Source organism: Prionailurus bengalensis, chromosome A3 (genome assembly GCF_016509475.1).
Source record: "Prionailurus bengalensis isolate Pbe53 chromosome A3, Fcat_Pben_1.1_paternal_pri, whole genome shotgun sequence".
NCBI lineage: Eukaryota > Metazoa > Chordata > Mammalia > Carnivora > Felidae > Prionailurus > Prionailurus bengalensis.
In genome coordinates this window covers 132,096,071-132,116,238 of record NC_057354.1, presented here as the reverse complement: position 1 = coordinate 132,116,238, position 20,168 = coordinate 132,096,071, and the positions used below count along the sequence as shown (strand labels likewise).

The window sequence follows — 20,168 nt, the reverse complement described above, 5'->3', positions numbered from 1 at the left end:
TATCAGAGCTTTGGATTGTTCCCTGTGTGAATTGAGAGACCGTTGCGCGATTTTGACCAGAGAAGGGCTGTGACCTGGCTTTTGTTTTAGAAGAATCAATTCCTATTTGGGTGTGGAGAGCCCCCTATTTGGGACCCTGGGGAGGGGCTGGATTCATCCAGTGCCCAGTGCGGGCGGCCGGGGCTGGGCTGGGGGAGGCGCAGAGGAGCGGCCTGATTCTGGGTGTCTGTGGGGTGGGTACCTGTGGGATTTGCGGTGGGGGGGTGGGGGGGGGCCGGGTGGACTGTGTGGGAACACCCCGAGGGCTTTGGCTTGTAGCTGATGCAGACACCATCCGCTGAGATGGCAGGAACTGCAGAAGCATTTCTGTTTTTTGAAAACATTTAATTTAGGGGCACCTGGGTGGCTCAGTCGGTTAAGTGTCCGTCCGGCCCTTGGTTTTGGCGAGGGTCATGATCCCACGGTCTGTGGGATGGAGCCCCTTAGCCGGGCTCTGTGCTGGCAGCACGGAGCCTGCTTGGGCTTCTCTCTGTCCCTCTTTCTCTGCCCCTCCCCTGCTTGTGTTCTCTCTCAACATAAATAAAATAAAGAAAAATTGAAATTGAGGTCGTGCTGGAATGTCAAGTTCTCCCGCACCAGCCCGGCCCACGCTTCAGATGTCGCGGTGGCCGCGTGGGTGGGCAGCTGGGGAGAAAGTCCAAAGTTCAGGACAGAGATTAAGGGGTAGTCAGCACGTTGGGGGGCTGAGAGCCCAGAGGTGATGCCAGGACCCATCCGGTGAGTGCGGAGCGAGGGCTGTCCGAGGTCCGGTCCCGTGAGGGGAGGAAATGGAGAAGCAGACCTGAGAATGGAAGGAGAGAATGTCCCGGAGGCCGAGGGGTGGGAGGGGGGGGGGGGGGAGGCGTGCTTCAAGAAGGGAGAGGCAGCGACTGGGCCAAATGCTCCTGTTTGAGTCCGAACGGGCTCCTCCCTCTGTCCGCCGCGTGGCCATCGGTGATGCGGACACAGCGGTGCTGGTGGATGAGGGCGCCACTGGATTGGGCTCAAGAGATGAGGAGCAAAGAAGCAAAGGGAGACAACCGTTTTGAGAAATTTTGCCTTGCAAGGAATAGAGAACAGAGATAATAATTGGAGGCGGAACGCGATCAGGTTTTTGTGGTGGTTCTGAGTCGCGCGGTGTATGTTTGGCAGTGGGAAGGATGCGTCACAGGTAGACAGGTGGCGGGGCCCTGGGATGCGTCACAGGTGGTCGCTCTGTCCTCCAGCAGGGGACAGGGCCGGGGCTGCTGCGCACAGTGGGTTTACGGGAGTCGAGTGGGCATGACCGTGGCCTTTTCTCCAGCCGCGTCTGGCAGCTCCGTAAAGACCCGGAGCAGGAAGGGGGTTTGATGCAGAGGGTGGAGCACGGCTGTGGGGAGGGACGTTGGGACTGAGTATTGCTGGACGTGGGCTCTCCCTCAAGGGAGGGGGACAAGAAGAGAAAGCAGGAGCACGTCTGGGAGGCTCTATGGATTTGAAGAGCGGGGGAGTTTTTGGAGTGTCAGAGGTGGCTGGGGAGCAGGCTGCAGGGAGTGGAGGGTGCAGAGGGGCGGGGTTATCAGTGGTGACCCCGCCCAGGGCAAGCCCCTCCTTGCAGGAGGCAGAGGGGCGGAGTTATCAGTGGTGACCACGCCCAGGGCACACCCCTGGTTGCAGGTGAATGAGTGGAAGCAGGGGACAGCTCCCTGGAGGAGATCGGGTGTGTCAAGCAACTTTTATGTGCCAGGCTGATCTTTGTGCACATTAATGCAGTGACCTCATTAATTCATTGACCTCATTAGTTCCTCTCCCAGAGCGATAGCAATGGCTAATTATTTCCCAGCTTCGTCCTGTTAGTTAAAAAGAACACGGAATTCCTAAGTCTAGCATTTTCTTAGGAAATTGAAGGAGATTAAGGAGTAGTCAGCACGATTGAAGTATCATGAATACAGGGGCGCCTGGGTGTCTCAATCGGTTAAGCGACTGACTCTTGGTCTGGGCCCAGGTCATGATCCCACTCTTCGTGAGTTTGAGCCCCACATCGGGCTCTGTGCTGACAGTGCGGAGCCTGCTTGAGATTCTTTCTGTCCTTCTCTCTCTGTTCCTACCTGGCTTGCACTCGCTCTCTCTCAAAATAAATAAACCCTAAAAATAAAAGAATCCTTCTGGCTTCAAATTTCTCTTGGAAAAAAAAAAAAAAAGAACAACTCATGAATACAAACAGATTTCTCAATTTAAATGGGACTATTAGGATTTAAAACATCACTCTCGGGGTGCCTGAGTGGCTCAGTTGGTTAAACGTCCGACTTCAACTCAGGTCATGATCTCCTGATTTGTGGGTTCGAGCCCCGCATTGGGCTCTGTGCCGACAGCTCGGAGCCTGGAGCCTGCTTTGGATTCTGTGTCTGCCTGTCTCTCTGCCCCTCCCCCACTTGCGCTCTTCCTCTCTCTCCGTCTCTCAAAAATACATAAACATTCAAAAAAGTAAAAATAAAAAAAACCATCCCTCTTAACACTGTTGTATGGTATTCATAAATCTTTGTGGGTCAGTTTGTCAATTTCAGAATAATTTTTGGCCAATCACTATACTCCTATTTTTTAAACTGTTTAAAAAAAATGATCCCACAGGTGTTACTTGTTTTAAGCCTGAAATTTTCATATCTTTTTATTTACTTAAAAAGTGTATATTGTTGCTATGCACTGCCCCAGTTATCCGTAAGCATTCTTGATCCTAAACTCATTCTCTGTTGTTTTTTTTTTTTTTAATAAATTACTTATGTGATTTGAGTAGCACTCTCAGAAATAAACCTGGTGGCCTGTTGTGCCTCAGGGATGGACTAAGCATTTTTATAAACAGTGCCTGGTTTACAGTCCTCAGGACAGTCCTGAAGTGCTGTCATTCCTGTGTTTCAGGAGGCGAAACGGGGCCAGAACGGTTAAGTATCTCAGGTTACACGGCTACTAAGTGGGAAGAGAGGTTCCGAGGCCAGTGTTCTGGGTTTCCCCTCTTGTTATCCTGTTAACCTGGGCCAAGATGCTTTACGCCATTTATTCGTTTAACCAACATGAACACCTGCTCTTGACCAGGCATGGTGACAGGCTTGTGGGAGAGAGAGGAGACAGACTGTCGTCCCTGGGCTCACGTGCTAATTCTAAGTGGAGGGGCCCAGTGAGAGTTGTTTGTTTTCCAGGAAAATACCAAGCCCGAATTCTTTCTGAGAGCCTCCTCACCCCAGCGGAGTACCAGAAAGAAGTCAATTACGAGCTGGTTACCGGGAAGGTGGACTTGTTGGGGGCGTTTTTCAGCACCCTCTGTCCAGGTAAGCCCGTGGGGAGACCGGTGTAAATTCATGAGCGGGAAGGGCAGAAACAAAGACTCAGAGGTGAAGTTCTCTCGGAGGGGACCTGCCGAGGGACCTGCCGAGGCTGGCCTGGATTTGGATGTTCAGGCCGTACCCTCCGTTGTCTGTGTTAGCATTTACAACCCTTTCTGTGGTGGTTTCTGGCCGGCCATCTTCGTGCGCTGACTGTGGGCTCTCCTAGGTGGGGGGGCTCTGTGGTTTCTGGTTTTGGGGGCACACGAGGGTCTTGTGCCTCCTCTGTATTCCCTGGCCCCGTGCACGGCTGCTCCCCAGCTCCCCCTCCGGATTGCTGGAGCGGTGCCTCAGTCCACGTGTTCTATGCTGTGAGTTCTGTGCCCTTCACCCCTCTCTGCCTGGCTCCTCACCCCATTTCCTCCCATAAACTGTCCCTGCTCCCCCCTCCTCTAGGATGGGCTCAGACCCCTTCCTCCTGTCCTTTAGCATCTGGCTCTTCCTTCTGTCCTGGCACCTACCACATCACCGTGCCATTTTCTCTGACTGTTTGCCTGCCTTACAAGCCGTGGGCTCCGGGGCTGGATGGGCCCTGGCTTCTTTATTTCCATTACCGCAGGCCCGGGATAGTGCCTCATACCTAGTAGACGTTGCATGGATATTTGCCGAATTTCACTGGGATGGAAAACCCATTTCTGTTTTTCTCTCTGTTTTGGGCAGAGGGGGACATTGACATTTTGCTGGACAAATTTCATCAGGAAAATCAAGGCCATATTTCGTCGTCACTTACTGCCTCCTCTGTCACCAAATCAGCATCCCTGGATGCACCGGCATGCACAAGTGAGTGACGCCAGGAAGCCAGCGGCCAGGGTCCGGGCTAGTGAGCCAGCGGCCAGGGGACGCCAGGGGCTGTGAGGAAGCAATGTTAGAGACGCATCCGGGAGGCAGGGCATCTTCTTAGCATCAAACTGGACTAATATATAATTTTAATTGTCGTCTTTAACGCCAATAGTCTCCTCTTACCCTGAAATGCACACTTTTCCTGAGATAGTGCATTGCTCTGTGTTGCTTTCCAGCTTATCAGTGCATTGTTGAAATAGTTTATTCCTCCCAAGTTCCCGAAAAGCTGTGATAGTTTCCTTCCCTTCCAGAGAACTTGCAGCCTCTTCCAAAGTCCAGTCTCGGTGTCACGTTCCCTGAGATGCTGTCTTTGTCCCCTTCGTGTACAGTAGGTCACTGCCTCTGTGCTCCCTGAGTGCTGTTCATCCTTTTATTATTAAATTACAGACAGTGTGAAATGGTACGTAGCCCAGAGCAGGCACCGGATAAATGTTGGTGTGTTTCCCCCTTTGGTCACTTTGTGCACTAGACAGGGGCCCCCTGCGTGACTCCCTAGCTCTCTGCTCTTGAGTGTACCTCGCCTTTATGGGGGCTCTGGTTCCAGGTTACAATCTGGAGCCCCACCACATCCGGCCTTTCCAGCTGGCCGTGGCTCAGAAGCTCCTCTCCCATGTGTGTTCAATTGCGGATTCCAGCACCCAGAATTTGGACTTAGGATCCTTCGAGAAGGTGGACTTTCTGATTTGTATTCCACCCTCAGAAGTGACCTATCAGCAAACCCTGTTCCACGTCTGGCATTCAGGTACCGGCGGGGGGTGGGGGGGGACATTCAGGGGACACGTTGTGACGGCTACATGGAGAAGCTTTTATCCCCTTAAATTCAAATTTGGATTTGAAATACCAGTCTTTGCCTCCCAAGTAGATAGGGCAAGTATTATTACCCCCATTTCGTAGATCATGAAACAGACACTCAGAGATGGCAAATTGCCCAAGATCTTAAAATCCATTAAAGCCAGAACCATGACTTGAGTTTCCACTCTGTCCTGCTCAGGTCAATGACCTGTGTGTCGATATCCTGCTTCAACTTAATGTATTCTCCCTGTGTTTTCAAGGGCATGAAATGCTTTATGTTATATAACCTGCAGCTCAGTGGCATTCAGGCTGGGAGATGATTTTGCTGAAGGGCGGGGACCTTACCCTTCCCTTTAGTCACGCCGTGCCCCGGATCACCTGCATCATGAGGCCAGCTTGGCTGTGGCCCCTGGGCAGGCTGCTGTATGCACACACCACGCTATGAAACAGGCCCGCCTCTGTGCCCAGCTCCTGCAGACACGTGTGACAGTGGTCTGCCTGGGGTCCGCTGCCCCGCCTCTCCCGTGTCTCGCCCATCCCTGTAACCTCAGGGCCTCCCGGAGCACCGGCCAGATAGGAGGTGCCTGGCAGGCGCCCGCCTAATGAATGAGAAGCTTGTGACAAGGGTTTTTCTTGTCCCGTTTTATTTGTGATGTGTTTTTTGCCACGTTACAGGGGTTTTGTCGGAGCTCGGCTTGGAAAAGGAGCACATGACCAAGCAGAGGGTTGAACAGTATGTTTTGAAGCTTGATGCTGAAGCGCAGACAAAATTTAAGTCCTTTCTGCAAAACTCCTTTCAGAATCCGCATACGCTCTTTGTCCTGATCCACGACCACGCCCACTGGGACCTCGTGAGGTGAGCGTGGCTTTGACGTATGGCAGGGTTGACATTTTATTATGTTAATATATGGGGGACACTTGGGGCTGTGGGTACAAGCCTTGAAAAGATGAGTGACGTTGGGGGTTTTGGCGTTTGTAAGCCGATGCCATGGATGTGTTCCAGAACATTAGAGCTGGAGAGCATCTAGACTGGCCCGAGGGCTGCGCGTTTAGACATTGCCACTGACTAGGTGAGGAGGGAAGGGAGATCCTGGGTCAGATCGCAGAGGGGGGCTCTGATTTAGCACAGAGTCAGAAGCTTAGGGCTGGCCAGAAACTCAAAGATCACCCATACGAAGGGCACGCAGCATCGGGTCCCTGCATTTGTACATCCGGCATTGTAGAAAGAGCTGTGTGGTGAACATCCATTTGGACGTAGGTTTCTCCGAGTAGCTCCCTGCCACCGAAAGGGCTAATCACTTTGTTTTCTCTGTTTTGCTGGATGGCTGGAAGGGAAGGCTGAGGCCGTGGCCCACAGGGAACGGCTGAGCTGTGCTGCCCTCCTTGGCTCCTTGGCCAAAATGCTTCCCCTTCCTGGTCCTGTTCTTTAAATGTAACACAGAGTGTGCCATTTTATATCCTCTCAGGATCGCTTCAGGTCAGTAGGAGTCTCGGGGGAAAATTTCAGGAGACAAAAAGTACGAAACGGGATGGGGCCACAAAGGAGCACTCCTGGGTGAGAGTCACTGCTCTCGAGGAGTAGGAGGATTGTGTAGCCTGCAAAGCAGTCCTCCATGAATACTGTTCCCCCAGCCAGGTTTTTAATAAGCGATGAGTGTCAGGTGCACAGAGCCAGAAGCTTTGATCACTTGCAGGTTTGGGGGGTGGGGCTAGTGACACACGTATTCAACTGCTTGATCCTCGTAAAATTCCAGAGTGCCTTCGTTCCACTCACTGTTGCTTTCCCCCCTTTCCTTCCTCAGTAGCGCTGTTCATAATCTCTATTCCCAAAGTGACCCGGCTGTGGGATTGGTGGACCGGTTGCTGAACTGCAGAGAGGTGAAGGAGGCCCCCAACATCGTGACGCTTCACGTGACTTCCTTCCCTTACGCTCTGCAGACACAGCACACCCTCATCAGCCCTTACAATGAGATCCACTGGCCCGCCTCCTACAGCAATGTGAGTGCCGCCGGGCTGTGGGGCCTGGGGTCACAATGACACCAGCTGAGGTGGGAGAAATTCTGGTTAGTAAGATTCCTGATTGACTAGCGTCGTTTGGGGGCCAAGTGGGTCCCCGTTTCTTGGGTCTTTGAGTTGACCCAGAGTTAGATTTTAACGCCTTCCTGGTCTTTAGAAACTCTCCCAACATACATTAGTTAGATTCCCCATTTTAACGTGTGTAGGGAGGCACTGTTCTGAGGGCTTTGTCATACGAACTCCTACACGAGGCAGGGGCTTGGACGATTTCTGGTTCGCAAATGGAGAGAAGAAGACTGAGCCACTCGTCCAAAGACTGTGCAGCCAGATAGTGGCAGAGCCAGGAAATGACCCAGTCCGCCTGGCTCTGTGGCCCCCACGCTCAACCGTGGTGCTGTTTGAGGGCCAAGGTCGTGTCTTTGCAGTTTTATCTGCTACGCTCTGACTTTTGAGAGGCTCTGATGATAGTTTGGGAGGAATGTTAAGTCAGTGGGAGTGAAATTGATTAAGGGGATGCATTTTTTTTTTCCTGCTGATTTCAATAGCAGCTGAATGTCGGATGGTTGATTTGCCTTTCCCTAAAACTAGCTTAAAATGGTTGGAAAGAAAGTCTTAACAAAGTTGTGGGTTTAAAGAATGAGGCTGATTTTCTTCTTGGCAAAGGCACTGGGGTCAAATGAATGGAAAAGTGTTGATGGATAGGGATGCACCCTCCTTTCAGTAGAGAACGCTCTGTGCTCTGGGTCTGCGGAGAGAAGTTAACGTATAAAGCCTCGTGCAGAGGACAACAGAGTCAGCACCATTTAGATCAAGAGGCTGGTCCTGGTCATCTGCGGCGTGTGAATCTCTGAGTCCCCACAAATGCAGTGTCTGAGTGACCGATGTTCCTCTCTGTTTTAGGGGTGGACTTATATCCTGAGAACAAGAAGTACTTCGGGCTGTCAGAGTTCATTGAATCCACCCTTTCGGGACACAGCCTCCCTTTGCTCAGATATGACAGCTCCTTTGAGGCCATGGTCACGGCATTAGGAAAAAGGTACACGTCTCTGTTGGAAGTTGCTACAAATGCTCAGGAGTCCCGTGCCAGTGGAAGCATGTGCAGCCAGAGAATTCCAGGGAGGGAGCCGCCTTCCTCCTTTCCTGGGTGACAGTCCCTCCATGAAAGGGACCCTGGCTTATTTCTTGCCCTGCACGTTGGGCCAGTGGTATCTGTTGTGCCATTGTTCTAGAACGTTTTAGAAATGAGAATGGGCAGAAACATGTTGGAATGTGGAATGGGGTGTTTGAGACTCAGGGAAACCAAGGAAGTGGGAGGTGAGACACCCAAAGGTTTCAAGGGGAGTGACGGCGACAGTCCCAGGGGGCTTCATCTCTCATGTCCTTTGTGTATCATCTGTTGAGTGCTGGTTGTGTGCTCGGCGCTGCTCCTTAGTTTCACTATCTTAGTCAGTCCTCGCCACTTCTCTCGCCGTTGCTGTGATTATCTCCCTTTTGCAAGTAAACAGAGGCTCAGAGGGGCCCCCGTGACTTCCTTGGGCCTCACGTCGGGCAAGGGCTGCAGCCGGTTTTGTGAACCTCCAGAATCAGCCCGACTCGACAGCCGGCCCTTTTAGCCCGTGTCACAGCAGACCTCTGAGGTGGATTTTAATGCTGCCATTTCCGAGACGAGGCAACCGAGGCCCCCGGAGGTTAAACGATTGCCGCCATCCACACAGTTTGTACGTCGGGAAGCCCGGGCAAGTTTTACAGACTGCCTAGTGCGAAACAAAATGATCTCTGCCGCTATTGGTGTTGAGCTGGGCCCTGCCACCTGCCCTCACGGCACCTCGTCCTCACTTGCCAACGAGGGCGTTAAACCAGGCGTGTGCTTCTCAAGGTGTGTTCCAAGCTGTCTTCCGAGCTGTCCTGCTTTGGCTGGATGCTGACGGCTGTTTCTGCCGAAAGGGGTTCCACGGTCACCCGTGTCGCAGCACCCTTACGTTTAAGGTTTGCTTTTCCACGAGAGTCCCCGAGCCTTCAGTTGCCCCGCGTGCTGTGACTAGAGTGGAACTAGAGTAGGTGGCATCTCCTGGACATCGGGGGACTGGTGTTCCCCAGAATGCCCTTTGAGGAACTAAATCCCTTTCGGCGCGGTGACGCTGATGGGCTTAATCAGGCCGCTTCTCCACCTCACACACGGGCAGCCGAGAGCCATAAGCTTGCTGAGCGAGGGAGCCCCGCCTCTGCCTCTCTGCCCTGCTCATGCACCTCCTCCTGCTGGCTGCCTAGCGAGCTGTAGGTAACTTTGGGCCCAATACTCTACGTGTATTGCCTCGTGTAATCCTCACGGCGGCACGGTGAGACGGATCCTGTTACCCCCACGTGGCAGAGGAAGATACACACTTAGGTCACGTGGGAGGTCACGTGGGAGGTTTTGGAGTGAAGCCAGACCAAGTCCTTGCCATCGACTCCAAAACAGTAGAGCCACCAACCATACGTATGGAGGAGGGTCTCACGGCTAGTGGCCAGGGGACCATACGTTCTGGCTTTATACTTTATTAGTCTTTTTTTATTAAAAAAATTTTTTTATATGTTTATTCATTTTTGAGAGACAGGGAGAGACAGATCAGGAGCGGGTGAGGGGCAGAGAGAGGGGGAGACAGCATCTGAAGCAGGCTCCAGGCTCCGAGCCGTCAGCACAGAGCCCAATGCGGGGCCCGAACCCTCGAACCACGAGATCATGGCCTGAGCCAACGTCGGGCGCTTAACCAACTGAGCCACCCAGGCGCCCCTATGCTTTATTAGTTTTAACCTTCAGCAAACCCGCCGAACCTGTCTGGACTTCCGTACCCTCACCTGGGAACAAATCTACTTTTCTAGTGGCTTCTCATGAGAGTTTTCAGGAAACACGAGCCTGTGCAGACTCAGGAACAGCTGTACGCTGAGCGCTCAGGCTCCAAAGTCACACTTCCTTCCCAGGGTTCCTTCCTTCCCAGGGTTCGAGTCCTGGGTCTGTCCCTTATGAGCTGAGACCTTAGGAAAGTGTCTCAATCCTCTGTGGGGATAAGAGTACCTAGCACATGGGAATGTCATGAGGGTTCAGCGGACGAATACACACAAAACGTTAAGAGCGGTGCCTGGCGCACATTACGTGCTCATGTCAGCTGCCACTGCCGTCGTCACCACCATCACAACTGTCCCTGTCACCACCATCCTCTTCCTTTCCCACCCCTCTGCTAAACTGGAAGTGTTGCACAGAGGTTAGAACTCGCATTTCACGGAGGGAGGAGAGAACATCAGGCTTTGGAGTGTTGAGTTACGGAGAATCCTAGGGACTCCCAGGAATCATTTCACCCAACCACCCCATGTTACAATTGTGAGACCTGGGGCCCGGAGAGGAGAAGCGATTTGCCCAAGGTCACACATCCAGTTCGTGGCAGCCTGGACCGTAGCCAGGTTTGACGTTCTTTCCGCCACACCACGCTGCCCTTCCTAGGAATCCTGTGTCTGGAAAACTCTCTCCCGAAACAGGCGACTGGGACAGAAGGCGATAAAGGTAAGAACACATTGGTCACTGCCTCTCCCCACCGTGTGCGTGGCCAGACTGTTGATTCACCATGCATTGCACACAGACCCCAGCGTATGGCTGGAAAATCTGTCTGGGAAACCGCAAATCTGACACAAACGTATTGGGACTTAAGAGATCTAGACATTTAACAGCTCCCATTTCTATTCCGTTGTGTTTTCTGGGGCGCTTCCTTGCTGTAGAGCCAACCACAAAGGCTTAGGGGCAAGCACATTGCACCTGTATGTGTTGTTTAGAGCTGGGCGAGTTCTTGCCTCCCATACGGTGGTTCCTTTTTTTTTCTTTTTTTAAACAATAGCTTTAGTGCGGAGTAAGTGACATAGAGTAAACTGCAGATATTTAAAGCATTCAGACTTTAATTAACTTGTTTTTATTTTAATTTTTTAATGTTTATTTATTTTCGAGAGAGAGCACGTGAGTGTGGGAGGGGCAGAGAGAGAGGGAGACACAGGATCCGAAGCAGGCTCCAGGCTCTGAGCCGTCAGCCCAGGGCCCGACGCGGGGCTCGAACTCACGAATCGTGAGATCATGACCTGAGCCGAAGTCGGGCGCTTAACCGACTGAGCCACCCAGGCGCCCCAAAGTGTTCAGACTTTTAATCTGTTACTGATTTTAAGCAGATTAAGATCCGCCATGGTATAATTTTCTTCACGTTTCTTTGTCCTGACTTGAGTTTTCAGCAAGTATGAGAACAATTCGGTCCTTGTTTCCTCTAATTTTTTTTTTTTTTTTCTGCGTTCCTCCTCCTCCTCCCTTTTAGAGCGATCCAATGCCACGTACGTGAAGGTGCTTGAAGTTCCAGCTCTCCGATGCTACGGTCCTTGGGTTTTGCTTCCCTCTGTTTCATTTCAGATCGTTCCTTTTGCTGTGTCTTCCCGTTTCCCTATCTTTTCCACAGCAGCCCCCAGCCTGCGCTTCCGTTTCCCCGCTGGCGATGGCGGAGCGGTGTTTGACGCGCCCTCTGAGGGAGGCTTGTGTTGCAGGTTGGATGCAGGCGGCTCCGGAAGGAAACGCCACGCGTCTGCGATTCCGGGGTCTCGCCGCCCCCGAGCCGGCGGATGTGTTGGGCCACGTGGCGGCTGGGCGAAGGCCGCCGCCGTCGTGGTCCTCGCGGAGCGCCCCGGGCGTCCTGGAGCCCCGCGGCAGCGCGGTCACGCTCCGCCTCTCTTGTTCGTTGCAGGTTCCCCCGCCTGCACAGCGCGGTGATCAGGACCTTTGTTCTCGTGCAGCACTACGCGGCCGCCATGATGGCCGTGAGCGGCCTGTCGCAGATGAAGAACTACACGTCGGTGGAGACGCTGGAGATCACCCAGAACCTCATCAACTCCCCCAAGCAGTGCCCCTGCGGCCACGGGCTCATGGTCCTGCTGCGGGTGCCCTGCTCCCCGCTGGCGGCCGTGGCCTACGAGCGGCTGGCCCACGTGCGGGCACGCCTGGCCCTGGAGGAGCACTTTGAGATCATCCTGGGCAACCCCAGCTCCGGCATCACCGTCGGGAAGCACTTCGTGAAGCAGCTCAAGGTGGGCGCGGCGGTCGGGGACGGGTGGGGTGAAAGATGCCCGGCAGGGTAGGGGTGGGGTGTGTGTGTGTGTGTGTGTGTGTGTGTGTGTGTGCAGTGACCGGGCGGGGGCGGGGCGACGGAGCAGCGACACGCGCCTCAGTGTTGGTGTCCCTCATGTGCCCTCTATACCCAGCCACCCCTCCGGCTGCCGCTCGTGTCCCCACCTGCAGCTTTCATCCAGCGACACCAAATTACTTAATGAATGTTGCTTCCCTAAATCACACTGGCCTCTTTATTCATTTTTTTTTTAAGCAGACTTTTTTTTTTTTTTAAATGTTTGCTTATTTTTGAGAGACAGACAGAGACAGAGCATGAGCAGGGGAAGGGGCAGAGAGAGCGGGAGACACAGAGACCGAAGCAGGCTCCAGGCTCGGAGCCGTCAGCACGCAGCCCGATGCGGGGCTGGAACCCACAGACGGCAAGATCGTGACCTGAGCTGAAGTCGGACGCTTAACCGACTGAGCCACCCAGGCTCCCCTAGTTATTTACTTTTAATGTTTATTTATTTATCTTGAGAGTGATAGAGTATGAGCAGGGGAAGGGCAGAGAGGGGAGGGTAGAGAATCCCAAGCAGGCTCTATGCTGTCAGGGCAGAGCCCCTCGTGGGGCTCAAACCCACAAACCGTGAGATCATGACCTGAGCCTAAATCAAAAGCTGAATGCTTAACGGATGGAGCCACTCAGGCGCCCTATCTTGCTTTTTTTTTTTTTTTTTTAATGTTTATTTTTGAGAGAGAGAGAGGGAGCACGACCGGGTGAAGGGCAGATAGAGAGAGACACAGAATCCCAAGCAGGCTCCAGGCTCCAAGCTGTCAGCACAGAGCCCGACACGGGGCTCTAACTCACGAACTGCGAGATCATCACCTGAGCCGAAGTCGGATGCTCAACCGACTGAGCCACCCAGGTGCCCAATAACCCTGTCTTGCTTTTTTAAACTCCTGGCCCACAGCTTCTCACTGAACCCGCCAAGAGAGGATAGGAAAGGCAGGAGGGTTAGAAAGAATACGGAGAGCACAGTTGAGTAGGAAGTGAGTAAAAGGCAACGCAGGGCAGCACGGCGAAGAAAACACAGCAAAAACGTTAGAGGCAATCGAGGATGTGCGCTTTCTTTCAGAGGATCAGTCAGCAGGTATTTCGGGAACAGCTGATACGCGCCGGCCCGTGGGGCTGGGAATACAGTGGCAGTGCCGACGACGTGCTTGTTTGCAGTATGAGGAACGGTCCTTTTCTCGAAAGGACAGAGCTGGGCTCGCCCGGAAGGAAGGCGTCTCACCGCTTCGTGGCTTTTTAATTATCCACAGCTGTGGCAGAAGATCGAGGACGCCGAGTGGAGACCTCAGACCTACCTGGAGCTGGAGGGCCTGCCCTGCATCCTGATCTTCAGTGGGATGGACCCTCACGGGGAATCCTTACCAAGGTGAGGGGAGGGGGCTTGTGCCCCGGGGGGTCTTCGAAGGGCCACAGGCACACAGCTTTGGGGGCTTGGCAGGCCAGGCTTCCCCTGTCCGACGGCAGGTGGAATCTTTACATTCGGAGTCATCAGAGATTTGTGTTCATTACGACGGTCTTCCAGCCGACGGCAGTGAGACGTCTCTGAGGTCTGGGCCGCTTTTCCTAGTTCTTAGGCGCCATTTGGGCCGAGGGCGGGGTGGGGTGGCTGTCTCTGGGCTCCGTGGGTGGAGGTCCGACAGCTGGAGTTAGGGTTTGATGCCTCCCTCTGTCTCTCTGCACGATGATCACCATGTGCGTTAGGGATGGCTGTTCCAGTTAGGAAAGTATCGGATCATCTGGGGGGCCAAGGCCACATTTCTCCCGGTGTCCAGGCTGCTGTGGCAGCCGGGCCCTCCTGGGGTGGGAGGTGTTCTGGGAGGTGGCAGGCAGCTGATGCCACGTAGGAAGAACCCCTTCTTCCACACATAACGCTATCTCGAAGGCTGTTCCCCTGGAGACCACAGCCACGGATGGAGAAGTCAGCCGCAAGCCCCCTCAGCGTCTCCTGGGGTCTCTAGACCGTCACACAGACAGGTAGACACTCAGGACCGAAAGTCACTGGGCCTCCAGTAAGGCAGGTGCTTGAATTGGTGATGACAGGTTGGCTTCTAAAGATTTACTTAATTCCTATGGAGAAGAGCAGGCAGCCAGGCTGTGGGGCCTTTGCACATCTTTCCTGGTAAAACGAAACAGTAAGAGCGGTCGTTTATCGAGCTCCTGTTACGTGCAGGCACTGGACTAGATTCTCACTGCCGTATTTCATTTTACTCTCACTATAACCCTGGGGGAAGGTAATATTTCAGAGGTCCTTTGAGCGGTGAAGGAATGGGGACTTCCAGAGATTAAGCCTGGGTGGCAGACCATGGACTCCAGGCTGCCCAACTCCAAAGCCTGGGTTCCTTCCACAAGGGCCACGGCACGCAGCATCCTCACGGGCCAGAATGTTTGACCTTGGTTGTTGCTTTTCGCATGGATCATTTCTTCCCATCCCTTGGCTCCCTAAGGACTAAGACCGTGTCTTTAGCGATCTTAGGTTTGTAAACATTCACGGAGTACCTTCTTTTTATCAGGCTCCGCGCCAGACTTTCAACACAGCGTTTACTCCTTGCAACAACAGCATCACTCTCCTGCTTTGTAGATGAGCCAATGGAAAGTCATTTGCCTGAGGCCATAGGGCCTGATTGGAACCCACACCCGCCTCTCTCCAGGTCTTTTGCTGTTTCCACCAAGCCCCCCGAGCCCTGCGTCGGCCTGTCCTCTGGGTCCCCTCCTCTGCCTCTTTCATCGCTTTCTGGTGTCTGTCTCTCCAGACAGACTCGTATTTCTAACATGGCAGTGATCTGATTGCCATCCAGCTCCGTCCTGGGCACGTTTCAAGTGTCGATTGAATAATTAAACGTCCCACTTAACTGCATATCGTCCTCAGACAGTGCACTTCGATGGCTCTTAATGTTCACTCTCCCCTTTCAGATGAAAAAAGTCTGAGCCTGCAAGACGTTGCCCAGCTTGCAGAAGGTTCTGGCCCCGGGAAGTGGCAGAGCTGAGGTGCAAGCCTGCTTTTCTTCTGGCCTGAAAGCACTCTTTTGATGACACACAGGACTGGGCTGAATACATAGCAGGTGGCCCAGGAGACTTCACGTTCCACAGACTTGGTTGCCAAAGGCTCACCGTGATGCCGTCTGCTTCTTTGTTTAGACGAGTCCTGCGGCCCTGAAGAGGGGGCAGGGTGCTGGTCCCGATGGCCATTTCCCCCCGGCGCCGGGAGCAGTGCCTCCGTTGTAGAAGACACTCAGTAGATCCCTTCTTGTTCCCTCCAGGTCTCTGAGGTACTGTGACCTGCGTCTGATAAACTCCTCCTGCTTGGTGAGAACAGCGCTGGAGCAGGAGCTGGGCCTGGCCGCTTACTTTGTGAGCAACGAGGTTTCTTTGGAGAAGGCGGCCCGGAACGAGCCCTTGGAGAGCGATGCAGAAAAGCTGAGCAGCACAGACAACGAGGACGAGGAGCTGGTGACGGAAGGTGAGAGGTGGTGGGTCTGCTCCCCCCTGTTCTTCCCCGGGGGGGCGGCCTGCACTTGTCCAGACGGCTGTGACCCTCGGGCCCCGGGCGATGGTCAGCAGCTCCGACGAGAACTATCTGGATACGTCTTTGGAGAAGATGACGACTCCATTGTTGAATTCTGATTCTGCTCTCTCCCCTGCCTTTTTTTTTTTTTTTTGGCGGTGTGAGAAAATGGGAATCCCCATGGGTTCTTCCTAGCTCTGGAAGTCTTAGAGAATAGGAAGGAAAATTGGGGTTTCTCAGGACTCAGGTTCATGCTCTGTTCGACTCGTTCGTGGCCTTACCCTCTGGTAGTGTGAATCAACAGGATGTGTCCGTTATCGAGATTTATGAGAAAGACCCAGTTTCCTTTGAAGAGCTGGAAATGCAGCCCCGAATCGTAGGGGGGCAGGTAGAGCAGAGCACAGCATGTGGCTGTCGTCAACAGCAAGGAAAAGGACAAAGCTGTCGATGCAAAACCGCAAAGTGTTTGTGGGGTAGACGGTGTAGCAGGGTCGGGAGGCCAGGCTTCTCTTCCCGGTCCGTCTGCTGGCTGTGTGGCTTGGGACAGCCGTGCCTCGTTTCCTGGCCTCAGACTGCTCACCTGTAAGACGGAGTCTAGAAGGCCTGCCGTGCAGACTCGTAGCTTCTTTTCACAAACGTGAATGTGACCCCGACGTTAAAATTTTTTTTTTTCAACGTTTATTTATTTTTGGGACAGAGAGAGACAGAGCATGAATGGGGGAGGGGCAGAGAGAGAGGGAGACACAGAATCGGAAACAGGCTCCAGGCTCTGAGCCATCAGCCCAGAGCCTGACGCGGGGCTCGAACTCACAGACCGCAAGATCGTGACCTGGCTGAAGTCGGACGCTTAACCGACTGCGCCACCCAGGCGCCCCTGTGACCCCGACGTTAAAATGCCTGTTGCCCGTGGGATGAGTCCACAGTCTGGGTGTTTCACAGCCTACCTCTCTAGCCTCAGTGTTCATTCATCTCTGCTCTCAGCCCCCCACCCCGCTGTTCCCCGTGCTGTTGGCCACTCTCACCTCTTGGGTTCCCTGGCTGTGCTCTGCTCTTGTCACGTCTGGGCCACACAGAGGCTCTCCCCCTGGCTTTGAGTTCCCCCACCTCTGGGCTTCACCTAGAAGCCCCTGCTGGCCCCTCAGAGCTCAGGTCGGGTCACCTTTCCAGGATATCACCTGCTCCTGCTTCCCTGTGCTGGGTGGGAGCCTGACCCCCCAGCGTCCAGGTCTCTGTCTACACCTCTTATGCTCCCTTGTGGCTGCGGCTCAAGGGAAGGGGCCCCCTGAGCCGTGAGCGCCTGGGTGGCCTGCCCTGTGTCCCTCCCCACCTGCCTCCTCTGTCAGAGGTGGGTGCCTAGAGGATGTAGCCGGGTGGGTGGGTGGGTGGGTGGGTGCTAGGTGGGAGCACAGCTTGCAAACTGTGAAGTGCTGGGCGGGCACACGAGGTGGGGATCACGAGGCATTTTCAGCAAGCGTGTATCTTGGGGCAGGCTCCACCTCGGAGAAGAGGAGCCCGGTGAAGCGGGAGAGGTCCTGCTCCCATGATTCGGCGTCGTCCTCCCTCTCCTCGAAAGCTTCCGGTAAGTCTCCAGGTGGGAGAGTTGCATGTTGGGACGTTTCTTTTTGAGATTTCAGAGAATGAAAAGAGATCCTTAATTTTCACCTAGAACTGGAAAGAGAAGGGACCCTTGGAAGAACTGGGCTTTCTGAGGGAGTAGTAGTGTTTCCGGATTGGGATCTGGGGCGTTTGGGCAGGACCTCAGCGTTCCCGGGGGAAGATCATGGACGCCGCCCCCCTCGGTGGCCGGTGCTAGGCGGTGTGGCCTTGCTGCTCCGCAGGGGAATGAATCCCTGCGCCTTTGGGGAGGAGAGGGGCTGACCTGAGGTGTGCTGGTCGAGGCTGAGGGCAGAGAGAAGTGGACACAGATTTCTCGGGGGGGGGGGGGGGGGGCGGGAAGCAGCAAATGGCAGCAGGTGTTCACCCAGCCCCGGACCCAGACCGCGGGGAAGGTGGGTAAGATGCCCAGTCTCTGCCTGAGAGACGCCTGGTGTCTGGGAGCGGTCAGGACTGGCACGCCACCAACGACACCGCCCGTCCTCCTGTCGCAACCGTTACCGAGAACCGGCTTGGCATCTGAGTCAGGGCATTGAAAGACTAGATACGGTCCTGCCGTCAGGGAGCCCATCGTTCCTCTTCAACTACGTTACGTTACCAGAGAGGCTGTCTTATCGTTTGTGCACACGTGGTCACGCGTGAAGGGTGACGGTCGCACGTACGAAGAGGAAATTTTGTCTCCGGTGGGGGCAGGTTTCGGCCCAGTCGCTGCCGGTTTCAGAGGGCAGCTGGCCTTTGGGTCTCTTTGGGAAGAGAAGATCTTCTGGACGGAGGAGGCTCAGGCTGTGGAAGTGAGCGTGACTGATGCTCGGGCACAGTGAACGGTCACACGGGCTGCAGCTCCGGGCGGGCGCCTGGCCGCGGTCAGGACGTAGCTGTGGGGGTCAGAGCCTTCCTGGCTTCTGCCCCTCCCCACACAGCCCTCGTGTGGGGGTCTCCCCACAGTTGTGGCCAGAGGGGGTCAGAACGAGGCCTCCTCCACATGGGCCCGTAGCTCTGTGGCGGAAGGGAGACCTTCTCCTCGGCTCGGGTCAGTCAGCAAAGCCAAGTGCGGCGGCCTCCGGGGTCCGCTGCCCCAAACGGTACGGGGAGCCTGGGGTCCCAGGGTGGAGCTGGCGAATGGGTGAGCGAATGGACCGATGCTATTCAGAATCGAGAGGAGTGGTGGTTTGCTTCTTCCCCAATCCTGGCCTGACTGCTTTCTAGAAGGTTCTGGGGCCACACTGGTCCGTGCAGTGTCTTCAGGAGTAGAGGGTCCAAGCTGTGAGCTGGCCTCTGTCCTCCTGGGGTTCTTCAGTCAGGTGAGACAATTTCCTTAATCAGGACTCCTCAGAGGGTCCTGAGGTCGTAGGCGTCTCTGATGAGATGCCTTTCGTGCCCTTGGGTACAACCCATACGTTTCAGACGTGAAGGACTTGGGGGCCCAGGGAGGTGAGGCTTGGCCACAGCCACACAAGTCAGGGTGGGGACCTGGGTGGGGGTGAGTCTCATCTGATACACTGACAGAGCCCCTGGATTCAAGGGGGGGCAGAGCAGCTGAGGTCTGGGGTGGGTGGAGGGGAAGGTCCGTGTGGGTATCCGTCCTCCGGGTCCTAGCAGGCTGGCCCTCACAACCTAGGGAAGTGGATGAAGACATCGGGGTTCCCTTGGTCTACTTTTGCAAACTTAAGCCTCTTTCACGTGCTTCGGGCCCATCTGTCCCCTTGGCCCCAGGCCGGGCGCCCAGGTCCCTTACTGCCTCCCCGTCTCTGGTCTTCGGCTCGTCCCTTGACTCTGAGCCAGTCACTTCAAGTGCCTTGTCTGAGGACGACGAGGTATTTCAGCAGGAGTCAGGCCTTCGGCGGAGGGGCACTGGCCGGTGCGTGCCCTCCCTCGAAGGGTGCCAGGTGCCAGCTGCGGGGCGGAGCGGTGGGGCCCTTGCAGGGGAGCTCGGATCCGGCGGGGAGGTCGCCCGCGTGGTGTGGGGAACGGGCTGCAGGCCGAGCCGAGTGCTGCGGGGCGGCGGGAAGGCCTCTCTGAGGAGGGTGTACGGGGTGCCGGGCCTCCCTTAGTCAGTCTGCTCTCCACACCGGCCCCTGGGGAAGGATGGTGAAGACAACCGTGCAGTGTCCCATCTGCCCTGCTTCCTGCGGGGCCTGTGGTCTGCGGGGCTGCCGTGAGCTGGGATGATAAAAAGGAGCGCAGGGTGCCGGCCCCGTGTGCCCGGCTGGCCACGCTCGCCAGGGTCTCGACGTGCTCCACGTGGGGGCGGGGCCGAAGAGAGTCCATATTCAAGCGGCTGCTGTGTGGGCTGCGTTTCCTTGCCCGGATTCTCCTAAAGGTTAAGTCAGGTCTGGTGTTTGGTAAAGCCCACTGGGTCCTGTGAGTTTCGCTGCCAGTTTGAACCAGAAGCCACCGCTGTCCTGGTGCAGAGGTGAGATGTGAGCTCCGTGAGGGTCTAGAAGGGAGAGGCGTTCCGGGGAACACGTGCACGGGGGGGGGGGGGGGGGGGGGGGGGGGGGCAGAGTTTGCTTGAGCCCTGGAGGCAGGGTGTTATGGAACAGGTCCGGTCAGGAGGTTGCAGAGGAGAGGCTTTTGAGGCAGTGGGCAGGGTGTTGGGGAGGGTGTGGGCTGAAGTCGTGCCACAAGGCACCCGCTCTCTCCCTTCAGCAAGTCTTGCTTTTGTCACAGAACCAGAGGGTTGATATTTGCCCAGAGGTGGAATTGCGTTCAGGAAGATCTCCAGCAATTGTCTAGTGCGGGGGGTGGGGGGGTTTGCACTGCGGAAAGCAGAAAGGTGGGCTCCTTTGCGAGGGTCCTTCCCGGGGCGTGACTGACAGGTGCATCCCTCCCCAG

General features: G+C 55.0%; 1 protein-coding gene across 1 annotated transcript in view; it reads left to right on the top strand.

Annotated features, from left to right (window-relative positions):
- The window catches only part of GREB1 (growth regulating estrogen receptor binding 1), a 144,288-nt gene that overhangs the window by 99,214 nt on the left and 24,906 nt on the right, over window positions 1-20,168 (top strand). Inside the window, 10 exon segments of the mRNA XM_043604514.1 lie at window positions 3,210-3,338; window positions 4,053-4,172; window positions 4,777-4,974; window positions 5,700-5,880; window positions 6,827-7,022; window positions 7,940-8,076; window positions 11,786-12,125; window positions 13,468-13,583; window positions 15,475-15,674; window positions 17,209-17,298. Of these exon segments, the coding sequence (XP_043460449.1) occupies window positions 3,210-3,338; window positions 4,053-4,172; window positions 4,777-4,974; window positions 5,700-5,880; window positions 6,827-7,022; window positions 7,940-8,076; window positions 11,786-12,125; window positions 13,468-13,583; window positions 15,475-15,674; window positions 17,209-17,298 (1,707 nt within the window).